The following is a 19631-nucleotide window of genomic DNA, read 5'->3' as shown; positions in this document are numbered from 1 at the left end:
CAAGCTCTTTCTCTCCGGTGCGTGCGATACGCTTCTCATGCGAGCTTTTTTATTTTTTTTCCCCTCTCCTCGATTGGATTATGCGCGTGTGAAAGCTCGAGATTTTTTTGAGGTATTTATCATGGCTGTGCGCGAATGGTGTTGTCTCATGAAGAGGTACTATTGTGTTTTTTTTTTTGTTTTTTTTTTAGGACTTTTAACTCGAGCACGAGGATCGGAGCTTCGTCGAGAGAAAATCGCTGTTTTGCCTCCAGGGAGCTTTTAGAGGATACCGAGGAAACATGGAAAACGTGGCCACCGAACTGTGAGTACGCGACTGATAAGTTGACTACATTTGTAATACGTATACGTACGCGAATGTTTCGTGTTTTTTTTTTTTTTTGTTTTTTTTTTTTTTTTCGAGGGAGTAGGCTTTTTTTGGAGAAAAATAATAGTATATTTTCTGGAAATCCATTTATCATTAATAACTCAGAAAAAAAGATTTTTTTATCTGGCAGATGAGTGCAAAGTTTATTGTTAAGTATTTGAAGTCGAGTATTTAAATAATTTTTCCAGTACATTAATTTTTTTTTTGTCAAATTGAAATGCATTGTTTTTTCTGGAAAATTTTTTACTGAACACAGTGTAACAATAAATAATGAAAAAGTAATGAAAAATCAAATTTTTTCAGCATGATAAACCCATTATATTTTCAGCAAAAAGTTATATTGCTAGAAAAATTAAAAAAGTGTCCATGACGAAGTTTTTCTACACGTACTACGCATTATTTGGGCGGAAAATTTTTTTTATTATGATTATCATCACTCATGAATTATTTTTTTTATCATTATCAGTACCATTTATAATATGCCTTATATTTAAAATATTTCATACAATTTTTTTCCCCCTAAAGTATAAATCACACTATTTTCAACTGAAATACGTTAGAAAAAAATGCGTTACGATAAAAAAAAAAAATTAACTTTCAAAATTTTTATTTAACAATCGTATGCAAGTCTGCTTGTTATGATGTATCATGCAAACTACAACATCAAATTGACAAATCAATAAAACGAGAACTTTGCCATTTGTTTATAAATAAAAATAAATAAATAAAAAAAAAAAAAAAAAAAAATAGTGTCCAGGCTGAACGAGGCGTCATTGGCTCTCATGCCTGCACATAGTATAACAAACACGGTAAAGCGAGACGAACGTGAGAGGCAGACGCGCTGACGCTACACATGCGGTGAGCGTACACGAGGTCTACATAAAGGCCCGTGCTTATAATACATACCTATACGTGTACGTACATGATTATGATATCGTGGTACGCAAGGTATTAGCGTACATCATGCAAAGGAGACGATGTGATATTTATACACGTTCGAGACTCGGCCTCGCATTTTTAATACACGTGTGTAACTATGCCATAGTGCGTGCATTACAAGTGGATATATGCGCAATAAGTTTATTTTACGTCATACTATATTATCATACGCTCCGTACGTGAGTAAACTTGATGAACTTTGTATCTTCGTTCAGTATTGATTAGAGAAATTTAAATATAAAATAATAACTAGAGAATTCAATGCTGTTATCTCACCAATTTTCATACGCGATGAAAAAAAAAGGTAAAATTCACAACGTGTAAATATACGACAAAGGTGTGTAAGTTAGAAAGCAATTTTTATTTAGCTAGCAGAACTTTTTTTTAAATTTTTTTTGTCTAATTAATCAAAACAATTTTTCGCGCCAAGATTTTTCACTCGTGCAAAAAGACTAAAAAATAAAATATGCTCGAAAAAAAGTGGAGTTCTGTGGGTTTAACAAAGTGCCAGAAACAGAAATGTAATAAAGATGTTGTTATTGTTTTAAAAGGAAAAAAAAGTGCTCTTGACTTTGTTGAAATTTCAGATAAATATAAAAAATACTCGCTCGAGATGAGAAAAAATAAGGTTGAACGAAAATGAAGAGGGAGGATGATTTTTTTTTTATCTCTTCACGATTTAATCAAAAGACTGATCCTCTTAAGGGATTTTTTGGACCACTTGTCATCGAACAGATAAAAATCTTATAAATATAAAAAATTAACACTATACGTATCAAAGGTACGACTGCAATTTCCAACAAATGAGATTTTCTGTAAAAAAATAAATTTTTTTTCCCCACATACATAAATTGAATGAAACGTAAAAAACATTGTAACAAAAATAATGTTTTCAGAACTTGACAAAACTCCTTCGATTGCAAATCTCAAGTGCTCAACCGTAAGAACTTTATTTCAATTAATTTGAATACTCGATTACGTAAAGTAATGTAAAAAAGCACTGAAACCACACTCGTAATACACTACAAAAATTTTGTCCATAGAATTTTATTAATACACACAGTACGTGTATACGGCCTACGTGTTTTTCACCCTCTCAACCTGATGGGCTGGGAAAAAAAAAAAAAAAATTAGTTATATTTCTATTGAATCCACAACACTTCGGCATGAATAAACCATAAAGAACCATATTTCGCCATCAGCCACCGCCGGGCCACATAATGACGCGTGAAAAGCTTTTCACCCGAAAAAAGGGGAGTTGTGGGCGTACACGAAAAAAAAAAAAAAAAAAAAAAAAACGAGGGAAAGGCGCGCGTGTGTGCACAGTATATTATATGCTCACAAGGGGGGTTGGTTACGAGCTTTTCACATTTTCATCGCCTGTGTATCGGCTTACACGTAAATAGCTATGTGTATATATGTGCTTTGACTGTCGTGTTTGTTCGTTCACTTTGGGGTCGAAAGTATCTGGTATGGTGGGGAGTCAATCTTGGACTTTTCGAAGACGACTTATCTTTCTCGAGATTGGAATTGGTTTGGGGATCTGTGATTTATTTATTTTTTTTTTTTTTTTCGGAATCGGATGAAACTTTACTACGAGTACATGTAAGAAAAGCATGTAGTGGCGCTTTTGGAAAATGCAGTGGGATTTTTATGTTGCAACACGAGTGAGATAATCTGAAATAATCGATGGAATGAATAAAAAAAATGTTTTCTTTGTAATCATGGAAGAAGATTCACGAGATTTCGTTAGTGATTTTAAAATAATTTCGTTGGTCACATAAAAAATCGTTCGTTTACTAATACAGAATATTTTTGCATTTTACAATCATTTTTTAGATCATTCATTATATTTTTGACATGAATTACGAAATAATTTAAAGCAAAACATTTTATAATTTGGTTTTACTTTTTTTGCTTTTTTGACATGTGGAAGACAAAATTAATAAACGGAATTTCGAAAGTTCTTCAATAAAAAAGCATTATTTTTTCTTAATCCAATGAACTTTTTTTTTTACAAATAAGTAATAATAAATGAAAATAAATTATAAAAATAGCGATACCAAAAATGACAATAATAAATAGAAATTTTGAAATATTTGTTCGTTCACGATGCGCTGAAATTTTCTATTCATATAATCATCACATTTATTTCACGAAATTTTTAAATCTATTTTATTAGATCTCAATTAATTGAAAAAAACACACAAAAAAACACAATGTAGGGCTAAAAAAGACCAAAAGCTTTGGGCAAACAAATATTACAAAGACCAATTTTAAAAAAAAAGCTCTGCGTCAAAGAGAGTAGCTTTTAGTATACCAACGAAGCTTTAGGCCACGGGGGGTGCAGCACACCTACGCACTAAAACGCCTGTATGTACACCTTGGAGGGGAAAGAAGCAACAGGTGTATAAATAAATGGGCAACTCTGCTGATTCTCGGGGAGGGAAGGAGCCAAGTTCAAAAGCTTCGGCTTTGCTTGCACGGCATCAACACGCGAGCCATGGACTAATAAATCTCGCGCTCGCGCCTTTACGACTTCATTGTGCGTATATATATCTGCGTATTTATATAGAGCCGAGGGAGATGATGGCTTTTGTTCTGTCTGGGTTTGCTCGTACCGGAATATACTAACGTGTATTAATGAATGTGTCGGAAGTTTGCTGTGATTATTTTTGCACGAAAGACGACTGCGCGTGGCGCGAAAATGTATTTCTTAAGATTTTGTTTCGCTACGTGGGTCTCGTTAATCTCTGAGAGGATGCCAGGAATCTGAATGTCAATATTTTTATTTTTTTTTTAATTTACTAAATTCATCGTATAAGCAATTTTCAAGGGCTGACACAATGTTTTGGTTGTACAATTTTTTTTTTTTTTTGGTCTAAGTGTTTCTTTTTTTTCCATGGTCGTAAAGGTGCAATTGAAACATAATTTTTTGCAGAAATAAAAGTGTAAAAATTTCCGTCCTTTGTTGTATTTATTTTTAAACCTTAGTATTTTGCGATGATAAAAAGGAAGTGAAGAAATTTTTCATTGGTGCCAAACGTAGTTTCTCTTTTGCAATGCTTTTCACGCTTCATTTTCCAGCTCCGTTAAAAACTAGTTGACGAGTAATTGAAAAATAGATTTAAAAAAATTTTACAATGCGTCCAAATATTTTTCAAACCACTTATACACAGCCAAACAAAAAGTCTTCTGGCAAAGTATCATTTGAAATATAAAATAAGAATCACGTCGTCGATTTATCTCTGTATGTGAGGTGACTCTTTTGTGCCTCTTAAACATGTGATACGCTCAGCTTGTACTATTATTAGTATTATATCTTATATCATCTTCTAAACTTCTAATGAGGAAACGCGTCTTCTATTCATTTCTCATCGCAGATTAACTTCATAGCACGTTCCACGATGTGTGTCTGTCAGGGTCAAGATTTTTATTTTCCCCTAGACTCATTACGTCATCCAAGAAATTCAAAACATAAGTCAATATTTTATAAAAACGATCTTAATGGTACTGTGCTTACAAAAACACGTCATCGAAAGCTCAATAAATAAATACAAAACGTAGGAGAATCAAAATCGCTTTAAAACTGTAGGTAAAGGTGTTACACTCGCTCTTTTACCCATCACTTGTCGGTCACGTTCGTCAAATTGAATGTGCTCGTTCTATATGGTATATTCGTTTATTAAAATTTATAAGCTTTCAGCACTAGAGTATCCATTATTTTTCAAACTTTATTTTTAAGTCATACGATATCCTATTTTAATATTCTATTTAAATAACGTAATATTTTTAACAATTTCTAGAAATAATTTATTTAATCATTTTTATGATTTTTAAATATTGAATCAAATCGCTTAAAAATTACTAAATCGAATTAAGTAGAGTTAGAACCATCTATGGAATTTAACTTGGGTTTTTTAGAGTGAAAAAAATTTTTGAAGATAATTCTACTGTTACGTAGGGAAGTTTTTTTGGTATTTTTTGTAATTTTTTTACCTCTTGTAAAATTATTTTATAAATTTTATTTCTAAATCATTCGATATGCCGTTTGAATATTATTGTAACGTACGATATGCAAATTATATTCTAATAACATAAAATTTTTAACAATTTCTAGAAATAGTTTTCTCAAAAACTTTTTTATGATTTTTAATCCGCTAAAACATTATTAAATCATAATAATCACAGTTAGAACTATTTCTGAAATTTTTCTTGGATTTTTCTGAAGTGAAAAATTTTTTGAAGGTAATTCTACAATTTTTGGTATTTTAAAAAATTTCTTTTAACTTGCAAAATTATTTTACAAATTCTATTTTTTACTCATACGGTATCCCAATTATAAATTCTATTTAAATAACATACATTTTTTAACAATTTCTAGAAACACTTTTTTTAAACCATTTTTATGATTTGTAATCTTCTAAAACATTATTAAATCATATTAAGCAGAGTTAACACTATTTTTGGAAATTTTCTTGGGTTTTTCTGAAGTGAAAAATTTCTTGAAGGTAATTGTACAATTTTTGTAATTTTTTTCAAATTTTTAAACTATTTAACAAATTTGTTTTACCTAAATCTCTTTTTAAAAATGTGGAAATAGTTCTAATAAGTAGAATTTAATAATTATTAAACGGACTAAAATCATTAGAATTGTTAAAAAATTTATTTCCAAACATTGTTAAAAATTCCATATTATTCAAATAAGAAATCAAAATGCATCCGGCGGCATGTGTTGATTTTATTTGCATTCGGGTCTAATAATTATGTTTTTCATTTTAGGCATCGAAAAGATTTCAGTCGGTATGTGACTAAAAAATATTTGGGAATTAATGAACGCCCTAATAAGCACACTTACATAGTTATGTAGAACGAAGTGGAAAAACATCTGAACAAAAAAATTTTAAATATAAAAATAAGGACAATGTAGAGTAGCAATCTAATAATATGATAAGTAAATAATAGCAAGTTATTTGCGGCTATTATAGTATAGTATATGCAAAAAAATGGCTTTTCACATGCGTGTCATCAAGTCAATCGATAAGTGATTAGCTAAAAAAAACTTTTTGTTTTTTTGGAAAATGCAAACAAATTATTATTCTAGCTTCATTACGAAAAATAATTTGTACAATTTGGATTTTTGGAAAAATTTGTTTTTATTTTTAAATTAACAAAATTATTATTGTGTGAAAATGATTTTTATCGTTTAAAAATGACTAACATAGAAAAATTCAATAAAAAAATCAAAACTTAATCGTACTGTTTTTTGCAAGAGGCGACGATATAATGTCATTCGACGATGAATCAATAACCATATCAATATCGTAAAATATTACCAACAAAAGGGATCATGTCCAAATAGGGTCCACGTACGTATACGTATACCTACAGTGCATCAAACAAGAAGCCACTGGGTGTATAATTTTTCCTTCATTATTATCCGCGTCCCGCATCAGAGCAATATACAACGGCCCAGCGGTGTGCTTTATATTACACGACTAGAGCAAAAGAGGGATGTGTAATTTGTGAGCCGCGCGTCAGGGCCGAGTATGGATAGCCAACCTACTCTACACACTGTGACGCAAGTGCTAGTTACACCTCGAATTTATTATTATTTGGACGCTGCTATTTTTTTTTTTTTTTTTTTCTTTTTCATCGAGATTTTTAATAAATAGGCACGACTGCTTTGACGTCTGACCGAAGAGATAAAGATAAAAAGAGATAGAGGCGTTATCAATGCATAGCTAAGGTGTTTCTGTTGTCACCGGAGGTCAGTACTTGTATAGGTGACCACTTAATACTTGCCATTTCGGACACCTGATTATAAAGCTAGCATACTCTTTTTTTTTTTTTTATAAATAATGTTTACTAACTTTCCTAGCTTTACATATTTTTAGATTAGTTTGTATTAAAGGTATGTATATGGTCGAAAAAATGTAGTTCTCATGGAAATACAAGTTTTTTGTGCCGTTCACTTTTATTTAAATTACAATTTTTATGAAATGGCAACGAGCATTTAAAAATAATTTTTAATAAAAAAAAATTTGTTTAAACTTATACGAATGCGATTGTACATTTTGCTCAGGTATGAAATAAGATTGTCGTGCCTTGGATGCAAAAATTTAGCCGCTTGTTTTTTTTTTTTTTTTTTTTTTTTTTTTTTCCTTAGGATTCACATGGTCATCCGGATGATTATAAACTTTCCGAAGCAGCTTTTTTCACGAAATTACCTAATTAGCTTAGCGCCCGGAACTCAAGCCCACGCTTGGAGAAATGGGAGGGATAAAAATGTTTCAGCCTCATTGTTCTGATGCTACTTCATTCGTTTACGCGCACGCGACTGACAACGTGAAATCTTGAAAGAGCGTAATTGAATGTGATTTACTTACAAAAAAAAATTTTTTTTTTTTTCAAATCTTAAATACTTACGCGTAGTTGAGAAATTTTTGAAACTACGCATGTTTTATTGTTTAAACAAATAAAAATAAGTAAACGGAAAATGTCACCGAGTAAACGATGTAGTAAGCGGATAGCAGGATATCGGCGCAAGAATCAAATTATTCAATTCTAGCTCGGTGTTTTAAGGGCACGAGTATCTTTCAAGTAAATAATAGCGTCACATCCTGTATGCACTTGTGAGTAATAAAAAAAAAAAAAAAAAAAAAAAAGAAAAAAAAAGAATAATACAAACACGAGCGAGGAGGAATGGAGCGCATCTGGAGTGATCCAGTAGTTTGTGCGTGTGTTTGTATAAGGGTAATTTCTTCTCGTTTTAATATCATCCTGGTTAACAATTCAGGTTCTACGACCTTTTGATCAATTATTTGTTGTTGAACATTTTCAATCATATACATATTATATAAATATCTTAGGTTCAGTAGCAAACTAAAAAAATAAACCTACGCCAAAATGTCGTCGCTGATTTTCTTCTTATTTGTTTGTATTCAACTTTAGTAGTTAACTATGATGTGGGACTTTTCTCTGAATTGTAATCAATCGATAGTTCAATTAGTTTATTTATTTATTTACTTTTTTTAATGCTTAAAAAAATTATTTCTCCTCAGCAGTATAGATTCTTTTTACTAAAAAAATGTATTTTTTGCAATAAAAATTTTTCACTACAGATAAATGCTATATAAATTCTAGAAATAAAAGTTTACTGCAAGATATTTTAAATAAAATACTAAAATACTTTACTTCATTCATTACTAAACTACTTTAATTTGTTATTTGAAAAAAGGTTTTATTTGAAATATTAAAGTATTCTAAGTAAAAAATGATAATACTTTATTTTATTGTTATGATTATAAGAATATTAGAGAATTTTAAATAAAAAATACAGATCCTTTTACCTTTTTTTTTTATAAATCATTATTTTTTTTCAATCGTTGCGGCTGAAAAAAAATTGTTAAAAAATACTGTGTTATTGTAGTAATGATTAAAAAAAAAATTTTTTTGGAACATAAATATCTCATTTAATCGTGGTAAAAAAAATACATTTAAAAAAATTTTAAAAAGTATCCGTGCCCAAACCCGACAATCCCCTGGAACAAAGCATGAAAGAAAAAAAAAGATGAACAATGAAAAAGCACCAATTTTCAAGAAGGATGTCGCGACATTGTCAAAAAAAAATTCAAGGTCAAACGCCTGCACGTGCCGAATGACATCAATCTCCAGAGATTCCGTAGAGCCATTCGTTTCATCGGAAGCCTATAATTTTTTTTGTTCCCCGACCTCCTCCAAAATCGACTCCGCTCTCTCGAAAACTCCCTATAGACGCCAAAGTCTCTCTTCAATCATGTTAATACGATTGATTTTTTTTTTCTTCTGCAAGTAATTAAAAAAAACTCCCTCGAGGGGGTTGGGGTTTCAAATTAAAAGTAAATGCACGAATCTGCAATTTAATCAATAAAAAAAAAAAAAAAAAAAAAAAAAAGCTCAAAGCTTCAATATCCCTTTGGCAGGTCGCCACTGTCCGGCATGGACGGCCAAACAAAGGTGGAGCGCAGCTCGTACTACCCCCAGCAGCCGAGTCGACTGCCCCGCAGCGCCCGTGAAAAAATGACCGGTTTCCTGAAGCACAACGCGTTGACGATGCTGACCGTCTCGGGCGTGGTGTCGGGCATCGCTCTCGGCCTCGTGTTGAAAAACTCGCGGAGCGCCAAGTGGTCCGAGCGCGAGATCATGTACATCAACTACATCGGCGAGCTCTTCCTCCGGATGCTCAAGAGCTTGATACTGCCCCTCATAATGGCCAGCCTCATATCCGCCATTGGCTCGCTCGACTTGTCCCTCAGCAGCAAGATCGGCGGTCGGGCCATCGTCTACTACATGCTCACCACCGTTAGTGCCGTTATACTGGGTTCGTACGATGCTTTTCCGATACGATATATACCAATGTTTCATTGTTTTGCACTAGATTCAACGTCACGTACCCACTGCCAAGAATTTTACGCATCCCAAGATCAACGTCGTCTTATCATTTTCCCTTCTCTTTTCCCAAGTATATCTCACGCGAAAATCATCTCATTCGCTCGATAAAAATTAAAAATAAATAGTAACATTTATCGGTCTAATACGTATATTATCTTTTTTTTTTTTCAATTCAATCGAAAAATTTAGTTTTACTCCCTCGTTAAATCACAACAAGTCATTTTTATCAACAATGATTTATTAATAATAATTTACAATAAATAAAATAGTTGTCATCAATTCTTTTTGTCTCGTCTGATAAGTGACTTATAAGGGAAAAAAGTTTTTTTATTAAATATTTCTTCTGATCAGTTGTTATCACTTATCATTAATTATTAACAAATTTAATGTTCGATTGGGGTGCAAGTAATTCGTGAGAGACCCTGTCTAATTAAACTGGCGAGGTATTGGTCTCCCCCGGAAAGGAAGCCACTGAAGGTCGAAATATCATCCCAAGAAATTCACTATTCGTCTTAAAACAAAATAATAGGTTTTTTTGGAATTCCGGTGACTAATTCCATCGGAAAAAAACTCGAAAAAAATAATGTTTTACTAGAAGACTCGAAACCCATAACTCCCTCCTCAAGCGACTCAGAGGAGCCATTGAATCTCTTGCAAATACACATTTCCACTATAGAAACCTCGTGTCCTTGTGACGAACTTTATTTTTTGTTTGCTCGATGTCACCTCAAAACAAGGTATCATACTGGTGGTGACCATTCAGCCGGGAACCAAACAGGATCGTGGATCTTCGAGCGACCGGGCGCCCAGAAACGTCACCACGGTCGACACTCTCATGGATCTCGTGAGAAACATGTTCCCGCCCAACCTCGTCGAGGCTTGCATCGCCCAACACCAAACCAAGATCGAGATGGGACCCGGCAGTAATTACGGTAAGATCGTCATCACCACTATGATCTGTGTATGATAATAATGATAATGTACCATTGCTCGTACGTCCAGACGACAAGTACACCTGGAAAATCGTGCCGTCGACGGAATCGGGTACCAACATCCTCGGTCTCGTTGTCTTTTCCACCGTATTGGGAATAACCCTCGGTAAAATGGGAGGCAACGGAAAACCACTGCTCAGTTTCTTCGAGACCCTGTCTACTGCCATGATGATCATCACTAACTGGGTCGTTTGGTAAGTTTGACTAAGCCAAAAGATCAACCCTTACAACCATACCAACAAATAATTGGTTGATTATCAACTTTCAGGTTGTCGCCGATTGGTGTCATGTTCCTGGTGGCCTCCAAGATCGTCGAAATGGACTCCCTGGGCGACGTGGTCCAGCAACTGGGCATGTACTTTATGACCGTGATAATAGGCCTGTGCATCCACGGTTTTCTGGTCCTACCCTCGATATACTTCATATTCACGCGCAAGAATCCCTTCACTTACATCTCCAACATGGCCCAGGCAATGGCCACGGCTTTTGGCACCTCCTCGAGCTCGGCAACCCTGCCCGTGGCCATAGCTTGTCTTGAGGATCGGAACGGCGTGGATCCGCGCGTCACGCGTTTCGTCATGCCCATCGGAGCCACGATCAATATGGACGGCACTGCCCTCTACGAGGCTGTCGCGGCCATCTTCATAGCCCAAGTTCGCCACACGGTCCTCAGCTTCGGACAATTGGTTGCCATCAGGTGAGCCATTGTGGGTTCGCTGAACCAATTTTTTTTTTTTTTTTTTTTTTTTTTTTTTTTTTTTTTTTTTTTTTAATGAAAGCAACGATGAATTGCGCTACTTATTGGTCCATTTGTAGTATTACCGCAACCGCGGCGAGTATCGGTGCTGCCGGTATCCCTCAAGCCGGCCTGGTCACGATGGTCATGGTGCTGGACACCGTTGGACTTCCATCTGGGGATATTTCTTTGATCCTTGCCATCGATTGGCTGCTGTGAGTTTATTTTCTTTCGCTTTTTGAGAATGTTCACGTGCATACTTTATTGAACTGCTAAAAAAATAACTGATTGCCTAAGATATGAAGTTGTCTTATCCCTATTAAAAATCTCAATGTTGAATCAACGTCAGATAAACGCTGATTCAATGCTGAATCAGTAAATATATGGACCCTGAAATCGATCGTGAAGTACATCGTTGATTCAACGTTGATTTAGCATTGATTTAACACTGATTCTTCGTTAAGCCTGATGCCATAATTTTTCTTAATTAATTAATTAAATCCTAAATTAACGCTGCATCAACGATGAGTCACCAATGATTCAACACCGAATCAACGATGTATTTATGACTGATTTCCGTGTTGATTTCTGAGCTGATTCAGCGTTGAAATCAGCGTCGATTGACCAATGGGAGTTTTTTGTGACCTACCAAACTTCCTGTTGTTGTCCAAACGAATAATAAATGTAATGATTTATGAAAAAATACGACATTGTTGCTCCGATTCCTCCAGGGACCGGTGCAGAACGACTGTCAACGTAGTGGGCGACTCGTTGGGCGCCGGTATCGTCAACCACCTCAGTAGAAACGAGCTCGCGGCGCTTCCGCATCACACTGGCCAGAGCCAGAGCCAGAACGGCGGAGGGGGCGACAACAACCACGCAACGTCGATATGAGACGATGCCCCCACGGAGCTGTAAACTAAATCCGAGAACTACAGCTGCGGGAAAAAAAATTATAAGTGTCGAGCGAGAGATAACTCGAGCAAAAAAAAAATATATATATATATATATACACATATATATTATTACCTACAAATAGGAGCGTGTCAAGCGCGCGCGTTTTGTTGCTGCGGAACTTTATATTGGGTGTTGGAGAAGAGAGGCGGTTTCCACTTGTGAGAAATCGGCGAGTCATTGTTTTAGAGAAGAAAAAAAGGGACGATTTTTCGTATCATAAAAATACAGCTGTTTTTTGTTTTGTTTCATTGTAGATGTACACCGTGGTAATTCAATTGCAGGGTTTTTGTTGCCTATAGATTTTTTTTTTTTTTTTCAACTATACTAAGAAAAACAGTATACATGTGTTATAGAGACAATACGTAAAATATAAATATATAATCCCGAGCGAGTAAGTTTGGGGAAGTTAACCAAGTATGCCAAATAAAGAATGAGCAACAAAAAAAAATGATGCCAACGCACCATTGAAGGTGCATTTCCCGAATACGCTTTTACAATTTGTTTCGTGCCATATATACATATAAAACCTGTACATCGTTCGCACATTGTTGATTGATTTTGAATATTTTTCGAGTTATTTATACATTGTTCAAATTAATTTAACACAATTGATTCTAGTTAAGTATGCATAATTTATTTTACTTACAAATCGACAACGATCGGAGACTTTAAAAATATTATCATCAACATATAGTGTAAATAACAGTTTCATTACATGGATTTATTAAAATTGTTTAACAAAAAAAAAAAAAAAAAGATTTTATTTTCCAATAATCGGTACGTCATGAAAATATTTCACTAGTTTATGATGTATAAAAAATGGAATCTTTTTTTTTTTTAATTCTAGTTTAACAATAATATTTATCAAAAAATGAGCGTTTCAAAGTCTTTTTCTTCAAATATATTATTTCGTTTCCAATTAATCGCCCAAGTGTTCTAGCCACAATATGCTTACATAAAATGTGTTTTTTTTCTTCCCAAATGGAATTGCGCGTATACCTTACAAACAAAAAAAATGTCGAGTTGATAATATTATGTACACGTGCATGAACCAAACCTGATTACATCAAGAATTGATTATTAAAATTAAACGCAAAAATATCACGAGCATGCGTTGCAGCTGTGCTGTGTAAAATATGCAAATATGTGTGTATTGTACATATATATAGACAAATACACGCGTAGTTTAATTAATGAGCGTTTTATTACGGTAAACGAGTATATATAAATATATTTATTAATTATTACCATTAGCTAACTAGTAGTAACTTCGAATCTGTAGGCTATCGCATTTTTATAATATTAATTTTATCGCATTACCAAACTAAACCTTGTAATGCGTGAAAACAATGATTAAAAAGTCAAAAATAGTGAACAAGTGCAAAGTTCATCTTGCAGTATAAAAAAGGCATCAAGAGAAACATAAAATAGTATAATATAATCAAAAAAATTTCGTTTCAAGTAAGTGTAATTTTATAATAATATTCAAACAAGTAGTTTCAAATTTTTTTGCTTGAAAAAAAAACTTGATCATTTAACCTTAAATGTTGAATAATCATAATATATATTAGACATGCGATTTTAACTAGTTAAAAAAAATAGCAAGCAACGTATAAACGTTGATTGCTGCATGAAAAACACGTAAAACAACATGTTTATGGAAAATTAATGAAAAAGTATTGACAAATAGCAGTAAAAAATTATAAATAATTTTACAGATTAAATTAAGTTGGATATTACAATTATTAAATTTTACAAGTGTATAACGATCCTGTATAGGAAAAAAAGCTGATAAATTAATCACTAACAGTTAAATTATTTAATTTTTTTTAATTATGAAAGAAAAGGGTGTAGATCATCCGTAAGGATTGAAATAAAATTAAAGTATATTATTGTGATGTCGAAGCGTCCGAGACGTCGAAATTGGATGTTATGAATTTTATTGTAATAAAAGATGTGTTAAAATTTTAAAACTTTATTATATATGTAAGTGTCGTTTTAAATGGACAAAATGTACGCAGAGAGTGGAATTTGTATTCGTATTTAAAGATTAGCCTAATTCTTCGCAAAAGGAATTTTTTCATTGTGAAGAGAACCAGTAACAGTAGAAATACACGAATAAGAAAAAAAATTTATGAAAATTTCCAAAATGCAAAAAAAGTGAAAACTGAAAAATTGTTTCATTGCACGTGTTATGCAACATTCGTCAATTTCAATTTTGACAATAGGAAACTGAACTGAGCACAATCAAACTTGAAAGTATTTTAATCGACGAATTTTGTCGATTTATATTAATTCGTACAATAAAGTCATAGCAACAAATTAAACAATGCATCAAAATGTACTGTGAATGTACATGCATATATTGCACAAAACGAAAAAAATCGAATGAAATTATTAAAAAAAGGTGAATCAAATTGTTTAATTTTTCAAAACTACTACAATCATTAGATGCGTTAAAATTTTTTAATAAAGCCACAGACATTCCATACAATAGTTATAAATATAATTTCAAATTTTTAAATTATACATGAATTTTTGGGAAGTAATCAAGAAAGTTCTAATTATTTTTTCTAATGTAGGTAAGATTACGAAAATATTTATCAAATAATTATTGTGTAGAGGAAATGTGCACATACCTCGTATGCTCGAAAAAATGTGAACGCCTTTGCATCGCAGATTATAAAAATTACCTGAAAGTAAAAAAAAATCAAATTTTGAACAAAATATGAAATTTTATCGTAGAAAGAAAGAAAAAAAAATATGTTATTGAGTGTTTCACAATTTTACACAATTATTGTTTGCCGAAGAAAGACCTTTTTGCAGTATAACGAAAAAATTGCAGCATTTGCATAAGCAAGTAGTGGCTCACTATCGTATTCTGCTTTTAAAAGAGTAAAAATGAGCAGAAAAAGCTTGTGCTTAATTGTGAAACTTTTTTAAAGTTTGTATACAAGTCGTTTTTCAAATTGGAACGACAATATCAAGCTTCAATTTTACATGGTCACGTTGCGGTTGTCTACATACATATACATATATACGACACTTCAAAAATATACACAATTATGAGAAAGTATATGTACATCATGCTTTAGGTCTTTATTTATCACTGCCGCGAAAATATTTGATAGAAAGTTCAATTTTTAATATCAAATAGGCTAGAAGCTGTTAGTTGCCGATTGAGATTTTTGTGGGATAAAAAAATTAAAAAAAAAAAAATTCAAAGTATTTTTTAAAAGAAATTAATATATACATTGCTTGGCGAATACGCAGACGAATATTAAAAATTTCACTGTTCATTAAAATTTCACGAAACATAGCTCAGTCGGTAAAATGTTATTATCGCTTTCCCAAAGGCTCTAATTACTCTAAACACCAGTTGAAATGTGTATACATTACTAAAAATATCATAATCAACTCATTCCATATCAATGAATATAAAATATATTGTAACTCATATTGTACGTTGTAAGTATATATATAAAAAAAAAAATTGTAACATCATATCATAATTGATTTTGTTAAAATTTAACAATTAAAAATTTTTTCGTTCAAGATTATTGAACTAAAATTTTTTTTAAATTATATGAAACGAGCCAAATTATTTAATTGACGAAAAAAATTAGAAAGTATTGAAGCGAATCTCGGCATCTGTGATCAAACAATTTATTGTGAACAAAATTTTTAGACGATACTAGAGCTTAGTCTTGGACACGATTTAAAACTTTTGGAATTACTCTACATTGAAAAAAGACAATTTTTCCATTCTACTAAAAGTAATAAATTATTTTATTGTTGAATATGTTGAAATCGCCAAAGATTGTTGTTAAAATATGCCACCAAACAATGAAAAATATTTTTGTGGTTTTTATCATTTAAATTGAAAAAAAAAAAAAAAAAAAAAAAAAAAATAGTCATTTCATACAAGATTACAATAATATTAATAAGATTTAAGCGTTGATGTTCAACTAACTTATTGATATAGTAGTAAATTATCAGGTACTACAGAGAATTGAAACGCGACGTTCGATTGCATAAAAAACCCAAGACAATACTAGATAATCTCGTGAATAAAACTGCGATCTTTGATGAAAGTATAAGCTGGTATTATGTAACCAGCATGACAATGTATACCTAAAATATAATTAAAAACAAGAAAACCAAAAAACAAAACAAAAAAAGAAAAAAATCAGAAACTACGACGCAACAAAAAAGAAAAAAAATGATAATAATATAGCGTTTAATCAACTTTACCTTTGGAACTTTTAAGAGACAATTTACAAAAGATAGTTTATCTCCTGAAAACAAAAAAAAGGTCTATCTGGTTCTTGCATTTTGTTTTGACGTCCTGTATACGTTTCACCGACAATAAACAATGAATTGTATCAAAGTACAAAGATTATTTGCTTTCTCAATTCTAGCGGGAAAGAGACTGTACAAATTAAGTACGATAGAAAATTCACGGTATATACTTCTCGTGGACTTACTTAAAAGAGAAAAAAAAAAAAAATGAAAAAATGAAAAAAAAAAAAATAAATAAATAAATTTAAAAAAAAATCCTATCCGAACGCAGCATATCGTTACGATGCATATGGTAAACAATAACGTAACAAAAAGAAAAAAAAATGAAAGTACTCTGTTTTAATTGATTAAAAACTCCATATTTTTTTAAATACTATGAATTTATTCAGACCCAAGAAACTTTGACCAAATGACAATTTATATAAATTTTGAACTTATATTATATTAAAAGAAAATATACACATTAGTTATATTGAGACGATTCGCTTAAAAAAAAAAAAAAAGTGAAGCACATAATAGAATTGAAAACAAAAAGAAAGTTGTAATTTATAAGGTAAAAAAAAATTTTTGTTAACATAAAAATACTTTGAGATTATAATTTTTTAATGTATCTCTATATTTTTTGGGTTTGTAACAAGCTATATTGCTCAAGTAAATAATGTTAAAGTACACAAACAATATATATACATACAGTCGTAGATGACCTACAGGTGTGAATAAAAATAAAAAAACAAAATTGAAAAAAAAAGTAAACGGGTTGGTTTAAGCATAATAAATCACTGTATAGCGTTTGTGAGAAAAGTTCTATGTATGTGTGTATGTATTTACTATCGTTGTAACTCGGAAAAATAAAGAACTTGTTTAAACAAATGTAGGAAACGATTTTTTTTCCTGATTCATAAACACGCCAATTAACTTAAATCACTATAAACGTAAAAAAAAAAAAAAAACACGAAGCTAGCCAGTAAAATAAAAAATGTATACACAGTTTAGTAACGCAAATCGAGCTAAAATCCTTTGGCAAAAATCCAATTTTCTGAACGATTGTTTTCCGCAGTTCAATGGCGATAAAAAAAAAGGAGCCACAAAAAAATTGCTGTATAACGCTTGATAATATCTGCAATAAAAAAAATTATATTCTAAAATGATGCTCGGTAAATAAAAAAAAAAAAAAAAACTTTCAGCAAAATTGGAAATATAAAGTTCATCGGTATTTTAAGGTCGTTCTTCACCGGGAAAATAAGACGAACCTAATTTTGAAAATTTGGTAAAATTTTTGCGTGCTCTTAGGTCATTTGTTGTTACCTCGGTAAAATAAAAAAAAACTTAGTTTGAGGAAGATTGGAAGTATTAGGTTTCTTGATGTTTTAAAGTCATATTACCTAGAAAATGCAAAATGGAACGTTGTTTTAGAAAGTTTAGAAACGTTAGGTTTTTTGATGATCTAAGGTAAATTGAAAAAAAAAAATTTTCAGTAAAATTTGGAGTGTGTTCCGCAATCGTTAAACCAGCGAGTAATTTTAGATTGTGCTCTACGTTGTTACATATAGGGAAAATATTACAATGTTATCGTTAGGTCGGTAAGTCAATCACCTTGAATTTACTACTGATGGCAACTGTCATATGCGTGCGTCACTTGTGTTCTACGTTACCGTCAAGTCGGTAATTTAAAAGGTAGTTGACTTACCGACTTGACGGTAACATAGAAATTCGAGAAAACGAGATAGTTCAGTTGTTTTATCGACTGCGGTTTAGTTTTTTCTTTTTTTTATAGTTTTTATTTTATTTCGGTTAATAATTATAATGAAAATAATAAGTTTCAATCGCACTGTAACATACGATATGATTAGGTGATTATGCATGATTTACTTTATTTTTGAAAATTTTTTCTTTCAAGAAAAATATACCAAAAAATTTTTTAAAAATCGAGGCGCAGATTTAGACGAAATACCATTTTTTATTTAACTTTTGGCAATTAAATTGCGTGTTGCGGTGTTTTTTTGTAGGTGTGCTTCGGAAAAATGATAGCATTTTCGGAATTTTTTTTTCTTTTTTTTATTAATATTTGCAAAATTTACAAGAGAAAAAAATATACTGTCTCACAAATTCTTAAATTGCTTCTTTTTTAATTTTCTTTTGTTCTATCTAAAATTTCAAACCAATCTGTCCCACACTTTACTTCAACACTCGTAAAATTCTTTCCACCATATGTACATGTGTAAACAACGCTTCGCAGTGTGAAATATTCAACACTTCCTTGGTTTTCTTATTTTAGATTTTTTTTTTTTTATTTATACTCGTATATATATAAAAGGCTCTTTGTAATTATCGCTTCACAAGATTGAACAGCACAAATATCGAAAAAATAGATTTTACGCATGAAAGTTTTTCATATTCCGTATGGCAATTTGAAAATTAGGTAACAAAAAAAAAAAAAAAAAACCAAGCAGTCGTTCGCATCACATTTATAAGAGGACATTATTTGTATACAAAAACAGCTTTTATTATCATTAAAATCATCTTGAAGTTTAGGCTTTTTATGACCTGCGCACAGTTTTTTTAAACTCTTTGGAATAAAGCAGTGCAACACTTAATAAATGTTGTTTCGAGTGATACAAATCTGACAAAAGTTACATTCAAAATTCTGTGTGATTAATTAAAACAAAAATATAAAAAGTTTATAATCTCTTCACACCAACATTTATGTGTACAAAATAAAATATAACTGGTAACAAACAACTTTATCTCATAGAAAAATGTACAGAACTACTCACGACGATTGAAAAAATTAATTAGTCAATAAATAAAATTAATTCGATGGTTTAACAAAGTTTACTAGGCTGTAAAATGGCTGGAGCTACTATTATTATTCTTAGTGCATTCATCATTCTCTTTTTCTCGCACT

At 31.6% G+C, this 19631-nt stretch overlaps 1 protein-coding gene across 1 annotated transcript; it reads left to right on the top strand.

Moving 5' to 3' along the window:
* Positions 1 to 187: 187 nt before the first annotated feature.
* On the top strand, positions 188 to 13173 carry LOC106640949 (excitatory amino acid transporter 1). The gene is made up of 7 exons (XM_089595260.1): positions 188 to 304; positions 9271 to 9668; positions 10477 to 10671; positions 10742 to 10925; positions 11000 to 11428; positions 11548 to 11682; positions 12199 to 13173. Exons 1-7 carry the CDS (start codon positions 282 to 284, stop codon positions 12359 to 12361), a joined length of 1527 nt encoding a protein of 508 aa, XP_089451386.1. The 5' UTR covers positions 188 to 281; the 3' UTR covers positions 12362 to 13173.
* The last annotated feature ends 6458 nt before the right edge of the window (positions 13174 to 19631 follow it).

The sequence above is a fragment of the Copidosoma floridanum genome, unplaced genomic scaffold (genome assembly GCF_036245765.1).
Source record: "Copidosoma floridanum isolate Cflo_tuat_1 unplaced genomic scaffold, Cflo_Japanese_pri ptg000025l, whole genome shotgun sequence".
Taxonomy (NCBI): domain Eukaryota; kingdom Metazoa; phylum Arthropoda; class Insecta; order Hymenoptera; family Encyrtidae; genus Copidosoma; species Copidosoma floridanum.
The sequence above is the reverse complement of the archived record's forward strand: the minus strand, read 5'-3'. Positions and strand labels throughout refer to the sequence as shown.